This window comes from Denticeps clupeoides, chromosome 1 (assembly GCF_900700375.1).
Source record: "Denticeps clupeoides chromosome 1, fDenClu1.1, whole genome shotgun sequence".
Classification (NCBI taxonomy): Eukaryota; Metazoa; Chordata; class Actinopteri; order Clupeiformes; family Denticipitidae; genus Denticeps; species Denticeps clupeoides.
This window is the reverse complement of record NC_041707.1, coordinates 39,856,491-39,882,415: the sequence shown is the minus strand read 5'-3', so window position 1 is coordinate 39,882,415 and position 25,925 is coordinate 39,856,491. Positions and strand designations below refer to the sequence as shown.

Below are 25,925 nucleotides of genomic sequence, written 5' to 3'. Positions count from 1 at the left end.
AGACAACGGCTCACGAATTTAACGAGTCGAAAGAGAGAAGGAAACACAACAAGCACTCCGCTTCACTTCTTCCTCACCTGCATAGGCTCTATTATGAACGCACCGTATTGCCTTCTGATAAGAAATAACTGACCGTTCAACCCCCAGCTATGTAGTCTGTACCCTAACAGCCCTTCAGGACGTCCCACCGAAACATTTAATTACTGTCGGCGAGACGCCCCGTGCCGCCCGTCCTAATATTTTCACTTAATCACACCCATTTCACGTCCCACACTTGACGATGTGTGACAATTATTTTTTTTTTGTAATTAATTACCCCAGAGCCTTGGCTCCGCTGCACAGGCTAAATAAATCCTTAAAGGAACGGCTACCCCTGTGTTATCCCTTCCGTACGACCGGAAGGTAGTTGTGAGGCTAGAGGCGGGTACGGGGTACAGGAAAGCCCTCTGCTCATTTAGGATTCAAGTGCTTGGCTCGCAGGCTTGACGTGGGAAAAACAAAAAAACTCACTTTGTTTAGCAATGTTTGTCATGGCGAAGCAAACAGAATTCCCCCGGAAAACCGCAACGCAAAAAAACCTGATTGTCATTGTGATACACAGCAGCACAGCACACGGTGCACACCGTGAAATTTGTCATCTGTATTTAGCCTATAACCCTGAGTGAGCAGTGGGCGGCCATGACAGGCGCCCGGGGAGCAGTGTGTGGGAGACGGTGCTTTGCTCGGTGGCACCTCGGCAGTTTGGGATTCGAACCGGCAACCTTCTGTTTACGGGACCGTTTCCTTAACCGCTCGGCCACCGCTGCCCCACTATTTTACAAGTGCGTGCTTGTTCATAACGACCAGAGAAGAAAAGTAGACGCCTCTCGCCCCCGCACGCGAGTGGAAGATATGTGGCAGAACGCGAAAGGCAAGACCCCGCGCCGGGCCCTACGTCCCTTTGATCTCCGGATTTAGAAGCGGCAGGTCAGCGCGCAGGAAGCCAGGAAGGCTCCCGTCGGCCCCGTCATATGACCGGGGATTACTGCGCCGTCACCGGATTACAATTAAATTACCGCGTAATCCCGCGGCTGGTGGATTAGAGCTGTCATTCCTGGAGATCAGGGCCCTCTTTGTGCGGCGCTTCAGCACATCAGACAAGGTCTTACTTCCCGCTCGGAGACAATGGCCAAAGATTAATCTTCGAGATTACGCGGCGAACGGCGACACCTGTCTAAGGCAAATGTCACGCTTTGATCCCACGCCGTGAAAAAAAACAGCATCGCTTCCTTTTTAGAACTAACTCGGGGGCCCACTGCTCTCGAGCGGCGACGGGGAGGAACTCACAGTAGCCGCATCGCGTCCCGCCCTCGAACACAAAGCCGTTGGGCACGGGGCCGTATCTCCGCAGGTCCAGCAGGTCCCACTGGCCCACGACGGCCGGAGGGTGGTCCCTGGCGATGGCCAGCAGGCTGTTGCACAAATGGAGCGCCGCCGGCCCCGACTCCAACTTGGTCCCGGGCAGGACGCTGACGGTGAACCTGTGGACTGGAGAGAATAGAGGGTATCAGGAGAACGTTGTACATGCTCAGTCGAGGCCGTCTAATCAGACTACTCTCCTGGCCTGGTCCAGAGCGAATTATATAAGTGCTATAAAATATCCTTCATTGAAATCCATCCTTTGGTTCACTAGGACCTGATCAGTAGATACCATTTAACAAGTCTGAACCCAACTTTTTTCATTTAATATACATAAGAGTCCAAGTGTTTCCTAAAAAGGGGGTTTGTTCAAACATCTAGTGGGACCACCACCTGGTCTCCAAGACAGAGACAAGTCTAGGTGGACGCTTTCCTAGTGTGTTGAGAGATGGTGGTGCCAGTGGAACGGTGCTGGAGGTGCAGGGCGAAGAACGATGAGCGGTCTGAGGTAGGAGGGTGTGACCCTACCGTCAGCATTTTCAATGTAATGTGGGCAGCTACAGGAAGCCAGTGGAGTGAACGTAACCGTAAACTACAGCCAGTTTGAGTCCAATTGAATGTATAAATGTATACAGTCATGGCCACAAGATTTGAGAAGACACAAATACTGGATTTCACAAAGTTTGCTGCTTTTTGTCAGTCGTTTTTGTGGTTATATACATTTCAAAGGCTTTTTTTTTTTTACAATTACATCAAGTTTATGCGAAGAGTCAATATTTCCTGACTGATGGCGACCCGTTCCTTCATAATCAGGGCATGGAGTTTGTCAGAATTTGTTGGTTGTTGTTTGTCCACCCCCCTCTTGAGGCCTGACAAGTTGTCCATGGGACTTTCCTGGCCATGGACCCAAAATGTCAATGTTTTGTTCCCCGAGCAATTTAGTTCTCATGTTGGCATTATGACACGGTGCTCCATCATGCTGGAAAAGGCATTGTTCTTCACCAAACTGTTCTTGGACGGTTGGAGAAGTTGCTGTTGGAGGATGTTTTGGTACAATTCTTTATTTATGGCTGTGTCGAACCTCTTGAAACACTTGAACCTCTCTCCATGAGGTTTTTGATGATCTGATAAATGGTTGATTTAGGTGCAGTCCAACTAGCATCAATATCCTGGCCTGTGAAGCCCCTTTTTATGCAACGCAATGACGACTGTTTCCTTGCAGGTAACCATGGTTAACAGAGGAGGAACAATGATTTCAAGCATCACCCTCCTTTTAAAGCATCAAGTCTGCTACTCTAACTCATTCAGCACGACAAAATGACCTTGTGCTCCTCAACACTCTCACTTGTGTTTACGCGAGGATCGCTGAAATGATCTCAGCAGGTCCTTTTGTGGCAGGGCTGAAATGGGAGTAGAAATGAGTTTTATGGTATTGAGTTCATTTTCCTGGCAAAGACTGACTTTGCAATTCATCTGATCACTCTTCAGAACATTCTGGATTATATGCAAGTTGCCATAATAAAAAACGGAAGCAGCAACTTCAAATCATTCTCAAAAACGACTGTACTTGCGAGTCCAACTTTTTCGGCCTCGTAATTACAAGTAATTAAGGTCAGATTTTAGTCTAACTAATAGAATAATTACATTTTTATAACGCCGTGACAGTGAAAAAAGTGCTTTCAGGGAAATTAGCCATTGATTTCCCTGCTTAAATCTGTTCCTTAAACGTTTTTGGGAGGTTTGGGGCATGATATTGACCAGCAGAATTAGAAAGTGAATTAGAAAAGATTTGCGCTTATTCACCTCCACACACAGTTTGCTCTACACATGGGAAATGTTTGCGGAGGCTTTTCTGCAGCAACAGCCGGAGAAGTCTGGCCATAATTATGCAGCAGTCAGGAAAAAAAAGTTCGGAAAGTTAGAAAAAAACAAAAAGCGAATCTTATTGAGCAAACAGAGCGAACCAGCACCGAGTCTGTTGCAATTAATCAGAGTGGACGCCCTTCGAAATTGAATCAATAGCAACGCTAATTAGAAACACAGGGAGCTGTGGATACACCCCGCATCTCTGAGAGGAGATGTGAATATGATTATATGGCTACAGCCAAAGAAAAGTTTGAAGACGACGTGTCGGACGCAGGAAAGGCCATGTTGTAATTCTAGAGGAATGGGTCCGAGCATCTCCAAAACAGCAGGTCTCCTAGGAACCTCCTTGAATATAGGGCGTCTACCAGCTTTGATCCCGTCCTACAGGAGAGCTGCTGCTGCAAGAACGTCTGAGAACATAAATGCTGGTCAAGGAAAGTGGTGAAGGACCCACTTCTCAACTCACAGGGTCACCAACTCGCACATTTAAGTTGATCCTGATCCCATTTTGGTGTTTACCTTCTTCACTTGAGTGGAATCAGGTGTGGTGAACCAGGGTTCATGACCTCTGATCTGCTGCATGTCCCTCAGGACACCTTCTTGTTGACAGATGGCTTTAACGCTTCTTTTTTGTACATGTTCGAATGAGACGAGCATGAAATAAGACAGGGGCGACTGTTGCACCGAGTAGAATTCATGTCTTCGGATGTGTGTGCGCCTTTGAGAGGGGGTGGCCGGCGTTGGAATGTACACTCTGGGGCCAGGTGACAGCCTGTGTGTGTGTGTGTGTGTGTGTGTGCGTGCTGGACAGGAGATTGATGGGGTCCGCGACGTTGGAATGTCCCCCGGCCCCTGCCTGTCAGCGCTCTGTTTGAGCCTAGATTCATAAAGGGCCACAAATCAAAACAAAGGGCCTGGCATGTGCTCACGCTGTCACAGCAGGGCAGGTGACATTTCAGCAGGCTGGGCCACACACACACACACACAGTGCATGCGGACAAACACAAGCTATAACACAAGATACATGAATAAATTTGTCTAGTCCCGTAAATAAGTCCAGCCAATAAACCCACATTGTGCTAATTGCACTGAGAATATTTCACCAGGGGAACAAAAAAATCTCTGCAAATGGCATTTGATACCACAATGACACATTCTGAAATTACTGGAATAAAAGCCAACTCCAGTGGGTAAGCGTTTCAAAAAAAAAAAAGACAGACCCCCACCGATGGAGAGTTTACCACTACGAAATTCATGTCCCCCTCCAAAAAAACAACGCTGCAGGCCTTTCCTACAGCCCTTAAGAAAGCATCCTGGTGCTCGAGATAAGAACCTCGGCTAATTAACAATAAAGGCCTCTGGAGCATGCGCTGCAGCAGGTGGCGCCGAGATAAACGTCTCACCTTAATAACATCTGAGCCGGGTGACAGCGAGAGTCGGCTCATGGTGTTCGACAAGGGTGAGTACGTGAACTGGACATTAACGAAGCCCTCTGGGCATCGCATCAAGCAGACAAGAGCATAACAGGGAGGAATAATTCTGTGGCACAATGTGTTGGACAACATGTTGCAGAGTGCATAGTATTATGTATAGTTTTCACCTCAACAGTACCTATAATTAACGTGTATCAACAAGTAATGCATGGCAACGTTCGCATTAGCTAGTTGAACACGTTGAGTTACACGTTGTAGGCACCACAGGGGACACTTATCACTCACGTTATGTTGGATGACGACATGCACTGCCATCCTGAATTGTGGGTCTGTTGCTTCGCATTGGGTCACTTCTACCAGACAAGCTCGCTATCTTGACCGTGGGCATTTTTGGCATGACTGCACTAGCAATCAAATTCCTTCCCACTCAAGTTCCACAGATCACAAGCTCGCACGAAATGGAACCCCGTTCAAAGTGTGAAGTGGAATCTACAGTGTGCACGTCTGAATCCAGCTTCAGACCAGCTTGTTAGCTAAGATTTATGTCCTTTTATTTTATTTGCATCTCTACAGCAGTCATTTGACAGGTATAGGCTAGTATTTGATAATCTTAGCATTAACTTCTGTTAATTGTATAAAGTATTTGTTACGTTTCTCATTGTATTTTTAATGTTTAATTTTCGAACAGCCATTCACAAGGCAACACAACCATTAGCTAGCTTTAGTTGTAGTTAGCATTAGTTAAAGTTAACATTAGCTATGTTTCATTCCCACGAGAGACATTTGCTAGTTAACAAAACCATTAGATAGCTTTAGTTGTAATTAGCTTTAGTTTTAGTTAGCATTAGATAATGTTAACATTAGCTACGTTTTATTCCCACGAGAGACATTTGCTAGGTAACAAAACCATTAGCTAGCTTTAGTAGTAGTTAGCATTGGTTAATATTAGCATTAGCTATGTTTCATTCCCACGAGAGACATTTGCTAATTAACACTACCATTAGCTAGCTTTAGTTATAGTTAGCTTTAGTTTTAATTAGCATTAGCTAATGTTAACATTAGCTACGTTTCATTCCCACGAGAGACATTTGCTAATTAACATTACCATTAGCTAGCTTTAGTTAGCATTAGTTAATGTTAGCATTATTTATGTTTTATTGTAAAACTAACTAAAATTTTTATTCTTGGGACAACCTTTCAATAGCTAACATTAACATTAGTCAGCATTAGTTAGTTAGCTGGTTTTCACAATGGAAGCAAAATATAGTTATTTTGATTCCATATTTTTTTACTGTTGCATTCCCACAACAGCCATTAACACTCTTGTCATTTAGGTTGTTAAACACGACAAAAGAAAAATTCTAATCATAAAAAACTGAGCTAAGGCTATTACCATCATTGGCAATAAGACCAGTAATAAAGCACTAAACCCTGACACAACAAATTAACCATTTCATCACATCCTCAGTGTGTATCAATAATTAAGCAATTATGCATCACTCTCACTCCACCTATGCCATCATTTATCCACCCAGTTGGAGTTGTAATAAAGTGTTGGAGTAGGGGCCTAGTTATGTGCAAATGGGCATTTTAGGGTTGTAAAGTAAAAGCATCTTCACAATGCAAGACTCAAAAGTGTCTTATAAAGGGTTGAAGCCTGAGTCCGCTCTTTGGCTCAACCCAAAGTGCCAAAGTGGGCATATTTCCTGCCCTTCCAGTCAAAATACCCAGTTCTGTAGTTTTAGCCAGCATTTGATGGACTGGACTCATCCTGCTTTAATTCTGACTGTTCTGGAGCTCTCATTACCAAGGTACATCACACATCCACTGTACATTGGCCTCACCCAGCTTGTTTCTTCACCTAATCTTTCCCCTTGTCCCTCCAATCTGGCCCCACTCAGAGTAGTAATGGGCAACAGTGAGAATTTCAGGTCTGCAGCCCACCCACCTTCTCCTAAACTGTAGCGTATACGGAGCTCCCACGCCTGCAGGGCCTCCTTGGATTCGAAGCCCAGGACAACGCTGTGGCCAAGGCAGAGGATGGTGAGGGAGTGGGCCACCGCCTCGTATGGTAGCCCGGACTCCAGGCCGCAGATGTGCTCGAGGGTCATGCTGCTCCTCTCTTTCTGGCCCGACGAGCGCTCAGCATGCTCCTTATATACCAGAACCACCAGGCAATCTGGAGGAAGGAAAGAAAGGAAAGAAAGAGACTTTTTCCCTGTGACCATTGTTTGCTGGATGCTGATTAAAATTACATTTAATCACGAGCAATTACAGACATTCCAGAGTTCCCCATTACTGTAATTAAGTGTACCTCAGGATTACACTGGGATTAATGGTTTCTCTATTCATTTCTCCATTAACTTCCAGGAGCATAATTACAAACTACCGTGCCAAAGGCACTTCAGACAGCTTCCCGTTGGTTCATTAGTGCCCTGTTTATCCCCAGCATTTGCCCGGCTGTTGGTCCAGTGGGATGCAAAACTACTGACAAAATATGACATACACGTACACATGTACACACTGTCAGGATCTGGTCCAGAAGGGGATTCGGACCGGAGTTTCGTGTTGGTCCTGTGGTATTATGTATATATAATTAAAGCACCTCTGTGGTTTTGCTCTTGTTGTGTTTTGACAGATTAAAAAAAAAAAAAAAACACTGATCACAACCCAGATCTTATCAATTGAATGGTCATTTGCATACATGGATTTTTCCATACAGTCTGCCAGATCATGGCTGATGGTTGCCGGAAAAAGAATCATCACTCAGATACACATCGCCAATCGTATGCCAAGGAAGAAACCAAATCTTCTTGTGTTTAATCACTTCAGGCCCTTCAACTGTTACTCACTGAAATATACCATGGTGGCACCACAAAACAGGGTTTACTCAGGTAGCTGGATGGTACGAGCCAAATAAACAGCACAGGCCAAAAGTTTGGACACACCTTCTCATTCAATGTGTTTTCTTTGATTTCATGACCATTTACGTTGGTAGATTTTCACTGAAGGCATCAGAACTATGAATGTGGAGTTATGTACTTAACAAAAAGTGGAGACCTGGTCTCCACAGTTACCGGACCTCAACCCAATCCAGATGGTTTGGGGTGAGCTGGACCAACAAGTGCTAAACACCTCTGGGAACTCCTTCAAGACTGTTGGAAAAGCATTTCAGGTGACGACCTCTTGAAGCTCATCAAGAGAATGCCAAGTGTGTGCAAAGCAGTAATCAGAGCAAATAAACTAGAATATAAAACATGTTTTCACTTATTTCACCTTTTTTTGTACATAACTCCATGTGTTCATTCATAGTTTTGATTCCTTCAGTGAGAATCTACCAACGTAAATGGTCATGAAAATAAAGAAAACACATTGAACAAGAAGTGGGTTCAAAGTTTTGGCCTGTACTGTATAAACTTCCAGATCGTTCTGACCTTTATATCTGGCTAACTTCTGAAACTAAATGGATAAAAGGTGTTTTTTTTTTTTTTTTTTTTGCTTTATTCCTGTGACCCGTGTTCTAATGCCACCCAGGCCAACCAAGCCCACCTTAACACTCATGGTGTGTGAGGGGAAAAAAGCGGCGGCGTCTGGGCGTACGGGTGATGCTTACACCGCCTGCCAAAGGGCCCCTGTTGAAGAAACCCACATGCCGGCAACGGCTTCGGTCGCTGCTGCCATGCACTGTACGTTTGCAGCCTGCACATGTTCTCGTGCAAACTGGAGGGGTCTGTTCAGGTCCAGGTATCTACACACAAGGCCGATCTGTCGTTTTCTTAATAGAATTAAGTTTTGTTTAGCTATAGTGTGTGTAATATAATACCAAAGATATAATATTATCAATAGCTGTGGAATGTTACCATTAGCTACGTTTCATTCCCACGAGAGACATTTGATAATTAACACTACCATTAACTAGCTTTAGTTGTAGTTAGCATTAGTTAATGTTAACATTAGCTATGTTTCATTACTACAAGAGTCACTTGCTAATTAACATTACCATTAGCTAGCTGTAGTTAGCATTAGTTAATGTTAGCACTATTTATGTTTTATTGTAAAACTACCTAAACTTTTTATTCTTGGGACGACATTTCAATTGCTAACATTAACATTAGTCAGCATTAGTTAGTTAGCTGGTTTTCACAATGGAGCAAAATATATTTTTTACCATTGCATTTTCACAACAGCCATTGTTGTCATTTAAGTTGTTAAACACAACTAAAGAAAAATTCGAATTATAAAAAAACCAAGCTAAGGCTATTACCATGATTAGCAATGCCACAATAATAAAGCACTAAACCCTGACACAACAAATTATCCATTAATTAACAAATTAACATCCTCAGTGTGTATCAATAATTAAGCAATTATGCATCACTCTCACTCCACCTATGCCATCATTTATCAGGTCCACCCAGTTGGAGTTGTAATAAAGTGTTGGAGTAGGGGCCTAGTTATGTGCTAATGTGCATTTTAGGGTTGTAAAGTAAAAGCATCTTCACAATGCAAGACTCAAAGGTGTCTTATAAAGGGTTGAAGCCTGACTCCGCTCTTCGGCTCAACCCAAAGTGCCAAAGTGGGCATATTTCCTGCCCTTCCTGTCAAAATGCCCAGTGGAATTTAAAAGATGTTTTAAAAGGCCCACTTGAAGTGTAAATGCAACTGTGGTCTGGATTTTATTTTTTGGTTAATTCCGATTCTGCATCTATTTAAAACGCACCTCCATCTGCACACATCAGCGACAGCGACGTCGCATGCGGCTGGAGAACCTACTGTTTCAGAGGAGGAGCGCTCGCCTCCGACTCCCTGGTGGTCTAGTGGTTAGGATTCGGCGCTCTCACCGCCGCGGCCCGGGTTCGATTCCCGGTCAGGGAAGATCTTTTTTTTCCCCTTCACTTTACGATCGCCAAAGTGACAAAGTAACCCACGAAAAGCTCACGTCTGACGTCGGATGGATGTAAAAAGCTGCCTTGCACCTTGTTACGCGATTGCGTCACGGACGCGCGTAATTTACCTGCCACTGGCGAGGGCTTGCGCAGCACCACCCATCTACTCCTCCACTGCAAAAATTAAAAATACACACACACATCGTTACCGCGGTCGTCGTTTCATCACGACGACAATGAAAGGAAAGGAACGGGGCGGGGGGGGGGGAACAGCACCCTTTTCCCCTCTCGGATCCTGACGTGTCCCTCCGCGACCACCGAATCCGTCATCTTCGGTCATGGTGCCAGCACTGCCGTCCGGCGGGAGGGTGACTTTCAGAATAACTTTATCGGCGCGGGGCGGCGCGGTGTCGCTTTAAAGCCCCCCCCCCTCCGGCCCTCCGGCCCATGCACAGCCCCCAGACCCCCCGACATGTGTTCCGCGGTTTGCACAGTTGCCCGGCTCCTCGGTAATTGTTTGTCAGGTTAGAGGTCAAGTGGACTAATTAAAAGCAGCAGCAGCATGTGAGCAGCAAGAGAGCTTTTAAAAGACCCTGAAAAAAGGGAGGGGGCTCTTCTCTGGTGGGTCCTGGTTCCCCAAAGCCGGAGGGTGATCGTCTGCAGATGATGGAGCACCCAGACCTCCCCGACCCGGAAGGACTACACGTCCAGGTTCAACGGACAGTATAAAATGGCGACCAAGAGTGAGAATGTCCGCAAGCTCATTCGACGGGTTTATTCAGGTTTGATGTAAGCCGCTGCGGTTGTCCAAAATGACGTGTGACACGCTGGGGCTGAAGCACGGAATCGTGGGTAGGAGAAGGAAAAGAAAGGAGACGTGTATGAAAGTCTGTGTCCTTTATAATAAACCCAGAAGCACCGTGCGAGTTGTGCTGCCACACCCATTTGACCACGCTTTCATTTACATTTATGGCATTTACCAGACGGCCTTATCCAGAGCGACTTACAATCAGTAGTTACAGGGACAGTCCCCCCCTGGAGACACTCAGGGTTAAGTGTCTTGCTCAGGGACACGATAGTAGTAAGTGGGGTTTGAACCTGGGTCTTCTGGTTCATAGGCGAGTGTGTTACCCACTAGGCTACTACCACCGCTTTGGGGTCACCCTCAAGACCCTTCTGCCTTCTGTTTGTCCCCGGTGTTGCCAACCGCCTCCCTCGTCTCTGACTGTACACCCGCTCCCGATGCCGGCACCAGTGGCCCTGGCAGCAACGATAGAATGCGTTGAGCGGCCTCCGCCGCCATAGGTTATGCCCGGGCGTGGAAAGACGATCCGGGATTAGCGAGGCAGGAATGTGAAACCTCACTCTGCCGGCGCGCACGCCGCACGGCCGGTTACACATGCCGTTCGGCGCGGCCTCGCCAAGCCGCACGCGTACGATGCGACAGCGCTGAGCATGATTTATAACCAAATAATCAGCGCCCCCATCTGACCACAGGTTTCTCCAATACTTTGGAGCAACGTTCCGGGCCTGAACTAAAACGTTGCAGTCCCCCCCTGGAGACACTCAGGGTTGAGTGTCTTGCTTAGGGACGCGATGGTAGTAAGTAGGGTTTGAACCCGGGTCTTCCGGTTCACGGGCAAGTGTGTTACCCACTAGGCTACTACCACCCTTTGCAGGACAGGGACACAAATGGTACATGCAAAGGCTGGTAAAATGAGGAGACGTTCCCCCATGGTGCCACCACGGCTTCCAATGCTTCTTCTCAAACCTCGTACACAGTGTTCAAATAGACCAAAACATCTTCATGGGTACAGTTCTGTTCGAATTATAACGATTAAATGCTGATGTGTAGAGATGTGGTAGAAGAACTTGGGTGTCAGTCTCTTCCAATTCTGTAAACTATCGAATGATCTCCAACAAGCAGAAGAACAACAGTCAAGATCAACAAATAGTCAAGATCAAGTGTTTTATTTAAAATTATTTTATTGCATAAAAAAAAACTATTTATTCACAGTGGTGTTATAAACAAGTCCACGTCCACCCGGGCTAGGACCTCCGCCGCATGACCGAGTTGATCCAGCTCATGTACTTGGGCACGCTGGTGTACACGCCAGGCTTGCTCGACCGTCCACAGCCTTCTCCCCAGCTGATGACCCCGTAGAGGACGCTGACCCCGTCTTTGACGCAGGCCAGGGGGCCGCCAGAGTCTCCCTGCACATATAGACACCAGCGTTGGGAAAGTTTCCCTATTTAAAATGTAATAGCAGTGTAACTATTCCCATTACATCTGATCACTTTTTTGAGTACTTTTGTAAATGATGAATTATTAGTCTTAGACATTTTGAAATCTGGCAGTGTTTACCATATATACCATTACATGAATTAACATTATTATAATTTATCAATGTAATAAAGATAATATAATAAAGCACCACAATGTCGGACTTTTATGATCATACAGTTATAATGCACGTAAACCAAGTATTTAACATTCAAAAGCACTGAATAATTTAAGGATCTCTATGGCTGGTCGGGGTTCCTCCGTCCCGGGCATTGGTCGTAATCAGAGGGTCGCCGGTTCGAATCCCGAGCTGCCGAGGTGCCACTGAGCAAAAGCGCCGTCCCCGCCCACTGCTCACCAAGGGTGACGGTTAAAAGCAGAGGACACGTTTCGCCGTGTCACCGTGTGCTGTGACGATCGCTTCACTTTCACTAAACCAGCACCCGTTCACTGTCAGAATCCACCCGGCAGGTCTGTAGCATCCGACATTTTTTTATGCCTTGCTTGCGGTGTCACGGTAAGACGATGCTGTCGATTTAAATTTCTAGAATCGCTTTACAATCAGTGCTAATAATCAACCTCTCCTCCATCTTGGTTTCCGGGTCGCTTCAATGCTTCGTTTCTGTTGGCGGTGCGTCAACGCATTTATTCATAATTAAAGTACGTAACACTTGTACTCGTTACTCCCCGACCCGGACAAACACACCTACTCTGGCTATAACACAAGGCAGGGAGTGGCACAAAGTCGTCCCCGTACCTGGCAGGCGTCCACGCAGCCATTATTCCCCGCGCACAGCATGCCTGGCCGGATCTCTGAGCCGTAGACCTTCGGATGGGAGCACCACTCGAACGGGATGATTCCCACCACGCCCTCCATCAGGCTGTTGTACGTTTGGCCCTCTGGGGAGAGAACACAGCTCAGGTCCTGGAAACAAGAGCCCCGTCATGCCGCCGGTGCTAATTTGCACGCTCTTGCATCTCATCCGGGTTCTTGGGTTCATATTGGGATGGGGCTCCGCCCGTACGGGCGGAGTCAAAGTGTCAGTTTTACAGACTGAACTCTCAAAAGTGGTTCTATCTTGACCTCAATCTTGAGTGGGCTCTTGTGTTGCAGCTGTAGTAACACACAGAAGCACTTCTACGGCATTGGCGAAAACCGGTACAGAATAAACCATCTCTCTCCGGAGCTTTTTAACCCCCGATTGCCCGTCTGAGACACTCACTCTCCTGCCTGTGGCCCCAGCCGGTGATCTGGCAGCAGTAGTAGTCGGGGAAGGTGGTGTTTGTCTCCGGCAGGCAGATGGGGCGCACAAACTGGTTCCTCCGGGCACAGCGGCCGTCCTTCTTCTGAAGTTTGACCAGCACTGGGGATCAGATGGAGCGTCAGTCGCTGCGGCTTCGCATTCTTGGGCCCCCGTCCACGCGAAAACGCTTTTCTATAAACAGGGTTTTTGGTTTATAAAAAAGACCTGTGTCCACGCATTAACATGTGTATGTGATGCTCCTCATTGACTGGCTGGGTTGTGTATATGATTGGTTTTACGTCAATAATGACAAATTCTTTTATATTCTAACAACATTTGTAAGCATACAATGAACCGATTGTCCCAAATCATCAAGCCTCTGATGAAAAGCAGTTATGATTGCGAAAAAAAATCTCCGTATGTTTGTGCTTAAAGAGCCGCGTGAGGCTAATAAAGCGAGTGTGTCTGAAGACCAGGTCCCGTTCCACCAGCTGTCCGGGGCACATGGAGAACAGCTGTCAGGGAGAAGAACAACTGAGGCCGCGGAGACGAAGCTCACGGCAGTAAGCGGTTTCCTTTTGTAACCCAACAGGCTCACCAATGTCATTCACGGTGGGATTGAACTGGTTGTACTGCTCGGGGAAGATGTACTTCTCCACCCCAAATGTCCAGGTGTTGGGGCCTGTGTGGTTGAATTCATGCTGTCCAAGGACAACCTTTATAGTGGACAGCAGGGGGCTACGGCAGAAGAAAAGGAGAATGACAAAAGGAGAGTTTCACGGATTTATGGATATCAGAAATGCTAAAAAAAAGAAAGCAAAATAATAAAATAACGATCGTGTGAATTTTATTATATAACACACTGAGTTTTTCTATTGTCATATAATTTGGAATATAATGATTTCTTACATATAGCCTAAATATTCATTTGACTCTTTGGCAACAAATAATTAACAGTTGCTAATTTCTATAAATTGTTATTGATAATGTACAGATTAATTGAATGATAACACTGAAAATCCAGACGGACGCATGGATAGATACTTGCGGTAGAAGCAGTGAGCGGCGGACACCACCCAGCAGGAGGCCACCATGCTGCCTGCGCAGAACGAGTCCCCGATGTAGATCGCCGCCATCCATGGGTGGGACCCAGGGAGGGTGGCGGTCCCGCCCAGGATCCGGCCGCGAGGGATGCGCTTCTTGTGCCGCGTGCCGCACGAGGGCGGCTTGCGGGGCTTACGGGTGGGGGGCGCCTTAGGGGCAGGGGTCGCCACGTGCCTGAATGAAGCTGGGTGCAAGGTGTTGCGGGGGGTGAGGAACGGGGGGGAAAAAATGGGCATTTATTGTCTTCTGAGTGTTTTACGTACTGTTAGTGGTACAGGGGGGAATGTCGCAGTGCTCCCACGTTGCAACTCTATTATTCATGACGTAGCACCAAGGCCTGCTGTCACCATCAGGGTTCCTAGGCCAAAGCGCCACAGCCAGACATGGTAAATGTTAGGAATAGGCTTAGAGGCAGGGGTTGTTGACCAGTTCGTCAAATTAGAGAAGCCTTGTGGGGTGAGTAATTTGATGGTTTCACGTCAATGGCTTCTAAGCGCATGTTCGTGCTAGTAATAAAACGGCTCTTGCATTTTACAGTTACATTTACAGCATTTACCAGACGCCCTTATCCAGAGCGACTTACAATCAGTAGTTACAGGGACAGTCTCCCCCTGGAGACACTCAAGGTTAAGTGTCTTGCTCAGGGACACGATGGTAGTAAGTGGGATTTGAACCTGGGTCTTCTGGTTCATAGACGAGTGTGTTACCCCACTAGGCTTCTACCACCCTAACCCCCGCCCCCCCACAATCATACACCCCCTCTCCATCTGCACATGTGTGGTCTTCGCAACAAACGCCCCCCAACCCCCGGCCACTCCTTATATACTCTGTGCACCTGCCTGCCTCCCTCCCCCCAACCCAACAAAAAAAGTCCAGACACGCCCCTGCCTAGAGGAGGAGCACAACGGAATGACATCGTACTACACACTATGCACGAGGCCCACCAAATCCTGCGTTAATGTCTGCCTATGGAAATCAAGATGGTCCGGCAGGGGCTACTCCGGGTGCGGGATTCGGACCAGAGCTTCCTGTCGGTCGAGTGTTATTATGTTTGCTGGTTGCTTTCACCTGTGTATAGCTGCTCTGTTCGCCGTCGGGTCATTGTCTGACCCGTTCACCATGTACCGAGCCACTGTTTCGGGCCGTGTCAAACCAGCGTGACAGATCACAAGCCTGGAACTCTCATAACTCGGCTGGAGAGGCTGGTCAGGATTGGCGCGCAACGTGTCATTACGCCACCCCCCTCCGCCCCAATTTCCAACACTCATATTTAAACTCCGTGTGAGCGTGGTTTTGCGGGCATGGCAGAGAGTTGTCCTGACATCTTGATTAATCTCCCAGATAGGCTGGATGTGCAGGGCTGCACTTACGAAACAGATGACGGAAATAATATGCCCATTTTTATCTTAGCTAATAATACTTAGCTATACTCAAATCTCCAGGCAGGCAACAACAACAACTCTCAAGCATTTGTAAAGCAAAAAAATGGTGCTGTTAAATGTTTGCAGCTGTGCTGATACATTTAATAAAATGCAATTGCAACATCAATTTATATAATAAAGACTGTGCTGCACGTAATCACTGGCCGATGTTGTCAGTCTGGGCCTGCACGAATCTGCCCCTTTTTCATCCTGTATTAGTCCTGATTGATGGGAACTTTGATTCAATATAAAATGACTCAAAAAGTTGTCCCCAACACTTTAGAGCTAATTAACATACGACGGGAGCACCATTACTCAACAGCATTTTCTTTATGTCAGAGGATACAACCTGCAGTAGGCGTGCTCCCCCAGTCCCTTGAGGTCGGCGCCCTGCATCGCGGCCATGTTCAGCTTGTTGAACAGGAGGTCGGAGTTCCACGGCATGCAGCGGGCACCAGAGATGGTGGTGTTGGCCGTGCCGCGGTACTGGGTTCCGTTACCCTCGTAACACTGCGCCTCAAGGGCTGTTACAGGAGGGAAATGGTTTTATTTGGGATTAAACTGGTCAGTAATTGTGTGCATAATTCTGTTTGGGCTGTCAATTGATTAAAAAGAAATACTTTGCACGTCTGCAACTCGCATTTAAAACTATCACAGAGACAAGTGCATGAAAGAGGCTTCTGCTTGAATATTTTAAATGAAACTATTAAAGTAACTTTGAACAGCCCTGTTTTTTAACGTTAGGGCTGGCACATGCAATCACCTGCAAGTGTTTCAAAGGCCAGATTTGGTTATATGCAAGTGTACCTGGAAGTCTATGACCACTTTATAAGAAACACCTTGCATCTACATTCTGTGGCGGATCATCATTAGGTAGATCAGCGGTGGCTCGATCCTGACCACAAATTAAGGACTACATGATGACTGTACAACACTGCAACAGCAGGCTGTTCTTGGCCAGATTTGGTTATATGCAAGTTTACCTGCAAGTCTATGAGCACTTTATAAAAAACACCTTGCATCTACATTCTGTGGCGGATCATCATTAGGTAGATCAGCGGTGGCTCGATCCTGACCAGAAAATAAGGACTACATGATGACTGTACAACACTGCAACAGCAGGCTGTTTTTGGCCAGATTTGGTTATATGCAAGTTTACCTGCAAGTCAATGAGCACTCTATAAAAAACACATTGCATCTAAATTGTGTGGCGGATCATCATTAGGTAGATCAGCCGAGGCTCGATCCTGACCACAAATTAAGGAATGCATGATGACTGTTCAACACTGCAACAGCAGTACCCTATCTCCACACAATGTGTTTAAAATAAAGTGGCCAATCGCTTCGCTTCAATCACTTTCAATGAGCATTTATGTCTATGTATGACCGCAACTCACTAATGCTGCAGAATGGTCCGCTGTACCCCATTTTGCAGGCACACACCTCTTCCCCCGTGGCCTCAATAATCCGACACGTTCCCCCATTCTCACACGGGTTCCACGAGCAGGCTGGACGCACACAAAAACACACACAACACACACACAAACAGACAGTAAGAGTCTGTACACTCCCCGAACTGTCAGGCTGGACCCTGCAGGGTGTTTCCTCATGGCCAAACAGTGCGTCTGCGGTCGAGTGGGAACCACCCTTCAGCGGTAATTACATGGCTGTCGGAGAGCGGCGGTGGTCACCTCCTACATGGTGCTTGCGATGCCTTCTGAGTCATATTATGATCCGAAGTGAACCTCAGATTGGTGAGGAAAAAGCTATCGGGTTTCATGGCCCTAATGCCTTCCGTATGATGTCACACATCACAATAACAATACTGCCAACATGATTAATCACAGATCTTTCTTCAATGTAGATCCAGAACTGGAGCAATTCTGTCGATTTTACACCGTCTTGGTCCTGTCAGCAATGGGAGAGCTTCATTCATCAACAAGATTTATATACTAGAACTTAATCGACTCCTGGCCTTTAGAGGCTGCCACTGTTTCACGAGAATTGAAAGTTTTGGTCTTGTTCTGGGGTTCGTCTTGTTATCATTTCCTGTGCCGCTCCTCAGAATGGGGTCCAGACGACAGGAAGGAATCGTAAAGCTTTTTCTTGCTGACGTCACAGCTCTGGTTTTCCATTTCTAGCGTTACCTGGGTGAAATACATTCAGGTATATTTGACTATCCAAGTTCAAGCTCAAGTTTTCCGTTGGTACTGGAACAGTAGTGATGACTGGTTCACAAGAGCAGCGACGAACAGGAACGTCCAAGATCTGTCCAAGTTGTCCAACATCATCGGACCCTACATTTCTGAAGACTTTGCACGATGAACAAAAATATCTCCTCATTACAGCGGTACAACTGTAACTGAATGACAGGAGCAATTAGAACTGGTAGCTACATGCAAAGACGAGATTTTATCTAGCTGACGGTGTCCCCTACCTGTCCTCCCTACCGTGATTGCACAATACTTCTGTATAATGTTCACGGGTTTCAGTAATCTGTAATCTGCTCAGAGGGATGAATCAGAGGTTCATGCAACAGATTATTACAGATTTTCTGATCCCTCACTATAAATTTGTGATCATCTGCAGTTTGAAAAATGCTCATATCTACTTTGATATCTCATCAAAAGTAGATACTGAATGTCTCAGAGCCGTCAGTGTGACTCAGCTGCTGTTGTTTTAATTTGTTCCTTTCATCTGTCCTTTCAGGAGCCACACCATTCTCTTGGCTGTGAAAAGACGTTCGCACGCGCAGAAGAGCCAAAGATCTTTTGACAACTTTTCTTCCTCTCACTCCGTCTCCAGCACAGATGTACCAAAACACGCCGCTCCCTCTGCCGTGCCTGCCGTGTTTGTTCTGCAAAGTTCCTCCATTTCTGGTCAGCTTCAGGGACGCAGTAGTGCAGGGATATGAGAGGGTTTATCGCGATTACATATTTCTCTCGTCCCGCCAGCTTCGGTCCGAAATCGGAGAAATAAATGCCAGCACGCACCCGGGGGCAAAAGGTGGCGCGTGTCCATCTATTCTTAGAAATGGAATTTTTATTTTAATGCAGCCGTCCTGACATCATGTTCGTGATGTCTGCTGACATGAGCGAGTGGTATTAGAGGATGTAGGTGAAGATTGCCAGGAAATGGGGGGTTGCGTCATCCAGAATGCTGGAGAGCTGTCAGTCATGACGTCTCATTTCATCTTCTGGGTGATTACAGAATGGTGCCTGCGCTCCAATTTACAGATAACAAGTCACTTCTTCTTCTATCAGTTTATTTCTGTATAACACCACGCCTTGTAGAGCACCATGAAACTGGTTCTGATGTATCTCCTGTAACTATAAATCACTTCGTGCTGAAGAGCAGATTAAATTCAGCCCTGGAGGGAGAAGCTGTCGGCGCCAGATGGGCACCGCAGGTCCTACCACGCTACTGTAATTGGAAGGGTGAGGTACTTGGGGGTCGTTGCAACATGGACTATTATTTTTCATCTACACGATCCATGTGCAATTCTGAGATTTGAAGATGGAGGTCAGTCTAAGGCTACAGGAAGTCATGTGCCAATGCACCACGGGCTTACCTAAATAGATCAAGTAAGACAGAATGACACGAGCCTGCACTCCTCTCACCAGTGTATCGGGTGCTTTCACAGGAGACCTTCCCGTCCAGGCAGGTGCACAGCTCCACATTGCGGTGGTGGACCCTCCCCCAAGACTCTCCGCTGTCGTAGTGTCGCAGGTGGACCTCCTCAAAGCACTTCTCTGATAAACAAGATGGAGGAAGGTGACCCCGCGGCACGGTGATGGGCCTTTAATGGACAGGGTCGATGGAGGTGTTACCCACTCTTCTCACACCACCTGCCTGTGTAGCCATCAGGACAGGAGCACTCGAACGAATGGTTGTACGGGGCGCGTGTGCACAGGCCACCGTTCCGGCACGGGTTCCCCTCACACGGGTCCGCCTCCCTTATGGCGACAGGAACAACCACTGCAGAGGGAACGATGAAACAACGGCATTCTTTACTTTTCTTTTCTAGTTTTTTAGTTACAAAACTAAGAGCCTAACTTGTCAGAAAAAAGAACATGCTCGGAAATTGTGACGAAAAAAAAAACAATAGTGCAGTGTGAGTGTGTGTGCATGTATGTGTGTTAGTGTTAGACTCGTCTGAAATACTTTTTGAACAAGTGGGTTTTCAACTGCTTCTTAAAGGTGGTAGAAGTCTCGGCTAGTCGAATGGAGCCGGGCAAGTTGTTAAAGTAAAAGTTAAAGTGTAGTGATTGTCACATGTGATACACAGAAGCACAGCACACGGTGCACACAGTGAAATTTGTCTTCTGCATTTAACCCATCACCCTGAGTGAGCAGTGGGCAGCCATGACAGGCGCCCGGGGAGCAGTGTGTGGGGACGGTGCTTTGCTCAGTGGCACCTCAGTGGCTTCTTGGCAGCTTCCTTAACCGCTAGGCCACCACTGCCACAAAAACTTGGTTAGAGATGCCACGATGTAGGTGGCAATGCCTTAACCATATGTGTGTTGAAGGCCACAAAGGCCTCTTCCATCCTTGTCAAGGCGAGTGCTAACCTTCTCTCCTGGTTGTTCCACCAGCCAGGGACAACGAAGGAGAATAATATATATATAATATATACCGTGAGGAAGAACAATACAAATTTGCTGGACGTAGCTCGGATGCCATACTACGTCCCTTCGACAACTGGTGTCCACATGCGTCACACTATCAGGATTATTAAATGTGAAGCCATCACAAAACAGCGTGTGTCAACTCAGCCAAGATGCAACAGCTCAAAGCTCTCCAGGTCTCTTTTAACACCTCCATCAGGCCAAACAAATTCCTAGTAAATGCAACACTGCATGACTAATAAGTCCAAGTCTGATTCTTCTTATGAAACACACTCCAGCCACCTCTTATCTGTGAGACGTCCAAAAACCCCGCCCATGTTTACTGCATGGGAGTTCCACCAAATTCTGCTGAAGCACAGTTTTCCACAATAAGTCACCATTAAAGGCCTTCTTGCCACTTTTCAGGTGTTTCTGCTTAAAATATGCTTTAGTCGCTCATGAGAAGAGCAGAAGAAGAAGGCGCCTCCGGTGTACAGCACTCCGTCCTGCTACACGTCTGAGCGCAGCGCTGACGAACGCGGCCAGAACTAGTTCCACGCTCCTGCACAGGGCTGGAGTCACATGTCAATCGGCAAAGGAACGAGCAGATCCAGATGCTCCCAAGCTGCCAGCCAGCCCCTCAAACAGCCAAGAGACACAGCCACTGGACGCTCCTCAACGCTCATACAAACGTAAGAATCGGCCTTTAACGATAACAGTAAATGCCGAGAATGAGAAGAAGAAGAATTGCTGTTTAATAAACGGCAAATGATTTAATCGCCTTCCCCAGATTTGTGCCTGGAGACAATCCCGTCTCGGAGGTCTACAGACGATTCCTGTGACTTGTTTTTTCCACAGGTGGACTCCAATTAAGCTGCAGAAACATCTCAAGGATGATCAGGGGAAACAGGAGCTTAATGCTGAGCTTCATTTACATTTTACAGCATTTACCGGACGCCCTTATCCAGAGCCACTTACAATTAGTAGTTACAGGGACAGTCCCCCCCTGGAGACACTCAGGGTTAAGTGTCTTGCTCAGGGACACAATGTTAATCAGTGGGGTTTGAACCTGGGTCTTCTGGTTCACAGGCAAGTGTGTTACCCACTAGGATATACCACCCTACTGTGTGTTTTTTTTTTTTTTTTTTTATAAATTTGCCAAAACCTAAAGTAAACTTTTTTTTCATGTTGACATTATGGGGTGTTGTGTGTAGAATTCTGAGAACAAAAAAAATGTTATCTATTTCGGAATAAGGCTGTAACATATCAAAATGTGGAAAAAGTGACGGGCTGGGAATACTTTCCGGATGCGCTGTAGGGTAGGGTGGGGATGGGTGGGGTGGGGTGGGTAAACCTTTATTCATCCCGAGGGAAATTCTTTTGTCCAACAAGCATGCTCAATGCAATAAGAAACAATATGAACAGAAGAGTAGTAATAGTGCAATATAAATGACAAGAACAAAGCAACAATTAATAAATAACTATGGCAGGTATAGTAAATTATTAGATGAAGTGATTTACATTTACATTTACATTTACAACATTTATCAGATGGCCTTATCCAGAGCGATTACAATCAGTAGTTACAGGGACAGTCACCCCTGGAGACACTTAGGGTTAAGTGTCTTGCTCAGGGACACACTTATGAAGTGGTGTGGCAGAAATAGAGAGGTAGCAGCGACATTGAATAGCCGATATATTCCAACTAAGGTGTGAATAGTGCAACCGCTACTCCATAATTAGGGAGACATTTACATTTACAGCATTTATCAGACAAATGCTGTCTGATACGTGCTGAATATCGATCAGACAAAGGATAAAGGTGCGGAGGCCACGCCCACGTACCATTGGGGTGACGCTCCTCCGTGTGACAGTAGCCCCACTGGCGATCGCGGTCGAAGTTGTGCGTGAGGGAGCACCTAGGAGACGGGAATAAAGCAGCATTCCTGAGGCTCGCACGAGGACGAGGCCTGCCGGGGCGCCCTCGCACGCCACACCTTACATAAACAGCACTCTCCACGCCGGCTTAGATTACACGAGGGGGGGACATATTAACACACGCGTATACACGCAGCGGAAAGGAACCCTCTTCTTGGCCGGGTTTCGCAACGCATTGGCCAATTCCGGTGGCTGCTTCTCCGAGCTGGCCCCGCGTGGGACAAACAGAAGCTCCGGCTGTGCGTGGGATGGGGCCGCGGACCCTGCTTACTCACGACGCCGTCATGGCAATCCGACTACATGTAGGGCTTACAGTACCAGCCACGCCCAGTTTCATGCATTTCTGAAGGCAAATTGTCACTATAATATACAGTAATATATATACAGTACAGGCCAAACAATTGGACACACCTTCTCATTCGACGTGTTTTCTTTATTTTCATGACCATTTACGTTGGTAGATTCTCACTGAAGGCATCAAAACTATGAGTGAACACATGTGGAGTTCTGTACTTAACAAAAAAGGTGAAATAAGTGAAAACATGTTTTATATTCTAGTTTCTTTGCTCTGATTACTGCTTTGCACACTCTTGGCATTCTCTCGATGAGCTTCAAGAGGTCGTCACCTGAAATGCTTCTCCAACAGTCTTGAAGGAGTTCCCAGAGGTGTTTAGCACTTGTTGGTCCAGCTCACCCCAAACCATCTGGATTGGGTTCAGGTCCGGTGACTGTGGAGGCCAGGTCTCCACTTTTTGTTAAGTACAGAACTCCACATGTGTTCATTCATAGTTTTGATGCCTTCAGTGACGCATCATCAGAGGCTTCAGCGCTTCACGTTTCTTCATGCAACCTGCATGGCCGCCCGTTCACCTGAGAAGCACGTGGGTGCACGATGGTGGGTTTCTTACCAGGGCCAGGGGGAGCTGATGGAGATGCACTGACGATGGAGGGTCCCTCCCAGGAGAAAAGGGAATTTACACTCCCGGCCGTCCGTGGTGAGAACTGGACGTGTAGATATTCCAGTTCATCATACAAGTTAAAAATAATAATTACAGAAAAAAAAATCAGTTCCACCACTTCACAGACGCATTTACCAGACGCCCTTATCCAGAGCGACTTACAGTCAGCAGTTACAGGGATGTTCCCCCCCTGGAGACAGTCAGGATTAAGCGTCTTGCTCAGGGACACAATGGTAGTAAGTTGGGTTCTGGTCCATTCTATGTAAATTTGGTAGTTTCCAGTACAAAAGCCATATCGTAGACTTGTACTGTCGTAGACTTGTACCCAAACTTGAAACCCCACAGCTAAGGAGATACTATATGAATATATACAGTATGAATAGAAATGAACTGTCTGTAGGGTACTTGTGACGATGTAAGGAATTTATAACAATAAAAAAGTGCACTAATCCCATATGTATGTGATTTAATAAATAAAATAAATCAGCCTACCTTTATGGCTCCCTCTGATGGCATCTCTTGAAGGTAATATTTCGTGGCCTGGGGGAAACATTCTCTGGAAACACGTTTAATTTGGGGATTTAAATTAACTTTATCAAATTTTTAAAAAAGGGCATATAGGTTATATTTCGTGTTTTAAAGACGACGAGCGCTGGAAAAGCTAATGGATTTATAACGTTTGTAACTTGCACCACGAGCTGCGTGAAAGTGAAAGAGAGAGAGACACTGAGAGCATGAAGGAGAGAGAGAGAGAGAGCGAGAGAGAGAGAGAGAGAGAGAGAGACATACACACACAGAGGGACAGAGAGAGAGAGAAAGAAGCGGGAAAAAGACAGGACACTTCTGGCGCTTCCTCACCGTCCGCGCGTCCAGCACGCCGGCCGTCAGCAGCAGGAGAAGCAGCGGCGGCGCGGCGAGCAGCTCCATCCTCCCTTCAACTCCTCCTTCGGCTCCCGGGGTGAAGGTGGGTGGCGACCGTCAGGGACGCGGGGTGACCCAATCCCCGGTTGCGTCACCGAGATTCCACCGGCCGAAACAGGAAACCGCGGGGCTTGAGGGCCACGTTGGACACCTGCGACGACCCCGGTTACCTTCCCCCAGACAACTAGCTCTAGTTCGGCATTAACCGTTTATAGACTCGCATGACATGCTGTGGGCATGTGAAGAATATTCTGGAAAAGGCCGCGGCACACATTCCTTGCCCGGGCTGTGGCTGCAGACCCTCCTCTCGCAGTCCCGTAATTATCGACCCCCTTTGACCTGTTCTGCTCCGGCAGGTGGAAGCTTGCAGGACTGAGCGTGCTGCAAGTAATCAGCATTAATCGAGCGAGACATTTCCGCAGATGGACGCCGCGTCCCTGGGCCGAGCGCTGGCCCCAAGATGAAATCACCGTGTTAATCATTCTCGGCCTTTGCCAGCCGACAGACCTGCTTTCATCGACAGATGCTCCCCGGGCGATAAAAAGGAATCATTTTATCGAACTGGGCTGAGCGACTGTGAACTGCTCAAGAATGCACCCAACCCTTCCTAAATCCCCTTTTTAAACTTTTAAATCCTCAACCTGGATCAAATGATCCCAGATAAACCTTCCCCAACCTGGATCAAAAAATCCAGAGTAAACCTAACCCAACCTGGATCAAGAAATCCAGAATAAACCTTCCCCAACCTGGATCAAAAAATCCAGAGTAAACCTTCCCCAACCTAAATAAAAAAAAATCCAGAACAAACCTAACCCAACCTAGATAAAAAAATCCAGAGTAAACCTTCCCCAACCTAGATAAAAAAATACAGAGTAAACTTTCCCCAACCTGGATCAAGAAATCCAGAATAAACCTAACCCAACCTAGATAAAAAAAAATCCAGAGTAAACCTTCCCCAACCTAGATAAAAAAAAATACAGAGTAAACATTCCCCAACCTGGATCAAGAAATCCAGAATAAACCTAACCCAACCTAGATAAAAAAATCCAGAGTAAACCTTCCGCAACCTAGATAAAAAAATCCAGAGTAAACCTTCCCCAACCTAGATAAAAAAAAATCCAGAGTAAACCTAACCCAACCTAGATAAAGAAAATCCAGAGTAAACCTTCCCCAACCTAGATAAAAAAAATCCAGAGTAAACCTAACCCAACCTAGATAAAAAAAATCCAGAGTAAACCTAACCCAACCTAGATAAAAAAAATCCAGAGTAAACCTAACCCAACCTGGACCAAATTATCCAGAGTAAACCTAACCCAACCTGGATCTGTTGAGATGGTCTTTACTGCACAGATGGATGCACACACATCGCAGGAATTGCTCTGCTCAGCCTGCTTTTTGGAGACGAGTCACTACTCTTGGCCCGGTGTAAATCTTGGCTAGTGGCGGTTTTACCACGTCATCTTAAGTATTTCCGAAGCACAAAACTGACTGCCAGCGACGATGCCGCAGTGTGCTGAGGGAAAGCAGATCCCCTCGAGGGCACATTTTTCCCAATTCTGAAACCTCTGAGTCATGAGCGGGTTGAGCAAATGTTCAAGTAAACAAGCAGCAGAACTCTTTTCCTCGTTGTCGCCCAGAGACTGAGCAGAATGAGAGGGTTTGCGCTTGCCGGCCACAAAGCCTGACACCGCGGAAGAAAAGACGTCTTCAGCTCGCCTCTTGCCTAATGTCTCACTAATGACAGTGGCTGAAAGCGCAGAAAAAGCTTTTAAGTGATCTGTGTGGGTGAGACCCAGGGACAGGCGGCAGGAGGCGGCAGTGTTGACATCGAGACAATGGTACATGAGCTCATCTACATCAGAGT

The 25,925-nt window shown here is 46.7% G+C and overlaps 2 protein-coding genes and 2 non-coding genes across 6 annotated transcripts in view; 1 reads left to right on the top strand and 3 right to left on the bottom strand.

The window, feature by feature from the left end:
* Positions 1-9,954, bottom strand: part of dok7a (docking protein 7a) — a 31,757-nt gene extending 21,803 nt beyond the window's left edge. For both annotated transcript variants that reach the window (XM_028984980.1, XM_028984988.1), the window contains exons 1-4: positions 9,860-9,954; positions 9,712-9,757; positions 6,646-6,876; positions 1,327-1,527 (exon numbers count right to left, since the gene is read on the bottom strand). In XM_028984980.1, the coding sequence (XP_028840813.1) occupies positions 1,327-1,527; positions 6,646-6,876; positions 9,712-9,757; positions 9,860-9,913 (532 nt within the window). In that variant the 5' untranslated portion in view covers positions 9,914-9,954. The remainder of the gene's footprint in view (positions 1-1,326; positions 1,528-6,645; positions 6,877-9,711; positions 9,758-9,859) is intronic.
* trnae-cuc (transfer RNA glutamic acid (anticodon CUC)) lies at positions 9,501-9,572 on the top strand. Its single transcript has one exon. It is a non-coding gene; the product is annotated as a tRNA-Glu (tRNA).
* Positions 9,955-11,538: 1,584 nt separating the features above from the next.
* hgfac (HGF activator) lies at positions 11,539-25,480 on the bottom strand. Of its 2 annotated transcripts, none has more exons than XM_028985222.1 (14): positions 23,999-25,480; positions 23,633-23,696; positions 23,090-23,183; positions 22,089-22,162; positions 19,489-19,614; positions 19,257-19,388; positions 17,034-17,144; positions 15,986-16,160; positions 14,479-14,573; positions 14,156-14,399; positions 13,710-13,849; positions 13,091-13,231; positions 12,625-12,767; positions 11,539-11,797 (listed from the first exon to the last, which is right to left on the bottom strand). In XM_028985222.1, the coding sequence occupies exons 1-14, from the start codon at positions 24,065-24,067 to the stop codon at positions 11,633-11,635; spliced, it is 1,773 nt and encodes a 590-aa protein (XP_028841055.1). In that variant the 5' UTR covers positions 24,068-25,480; the 3' UTR covers positions 11,539-11,632. The 2 variants fall into 2 exon arrangements, with proteins under 2 accessions (XP_028841055.1, XP_028841046.1); XM_028985213.1 differs by having other exon boundaries at positions 19,471-19,614; positions 23,999-25,478.
* LOC114803006 (U6atac minor spliceosomal RNA) lies at positions 20,102-20,231 on the bottom strand. The gene has a single exon (XR_003751854.1). It is a non-coding gene; the product is annotated as a U6atac minor spliceosomal RNA (small nuclear RNA).
* Positions 25,481-25,925: the final 445 nt, after the last annotated feature.

Excerpts from the sequence above, each read along its gene's own strand:
- hgfac (XM_028985213.1), bottom strand. The coding sequence starts at position 24,067 with ATGGAGCTGCTCGCCGCGCCGCCGCTGCTTCTCCTGCTGCTGACGGCC. Across the intron at positions 13,850-14,155 it reads GCTCACTGCTTCTACCGCAA|CCCCCTGCTGTCCACTATAA; the intron begins GTATCTATCCAT and ends CTTCTGCCGTAG. Across the intron at positions 12,768-13,090 it reads CTGGGGCCACAGGCAGGAGA|AGGGCCAAACGTACAACAGC; the intron begins GTGAGTGTCTCA and ends TTCTCTCCCCAG.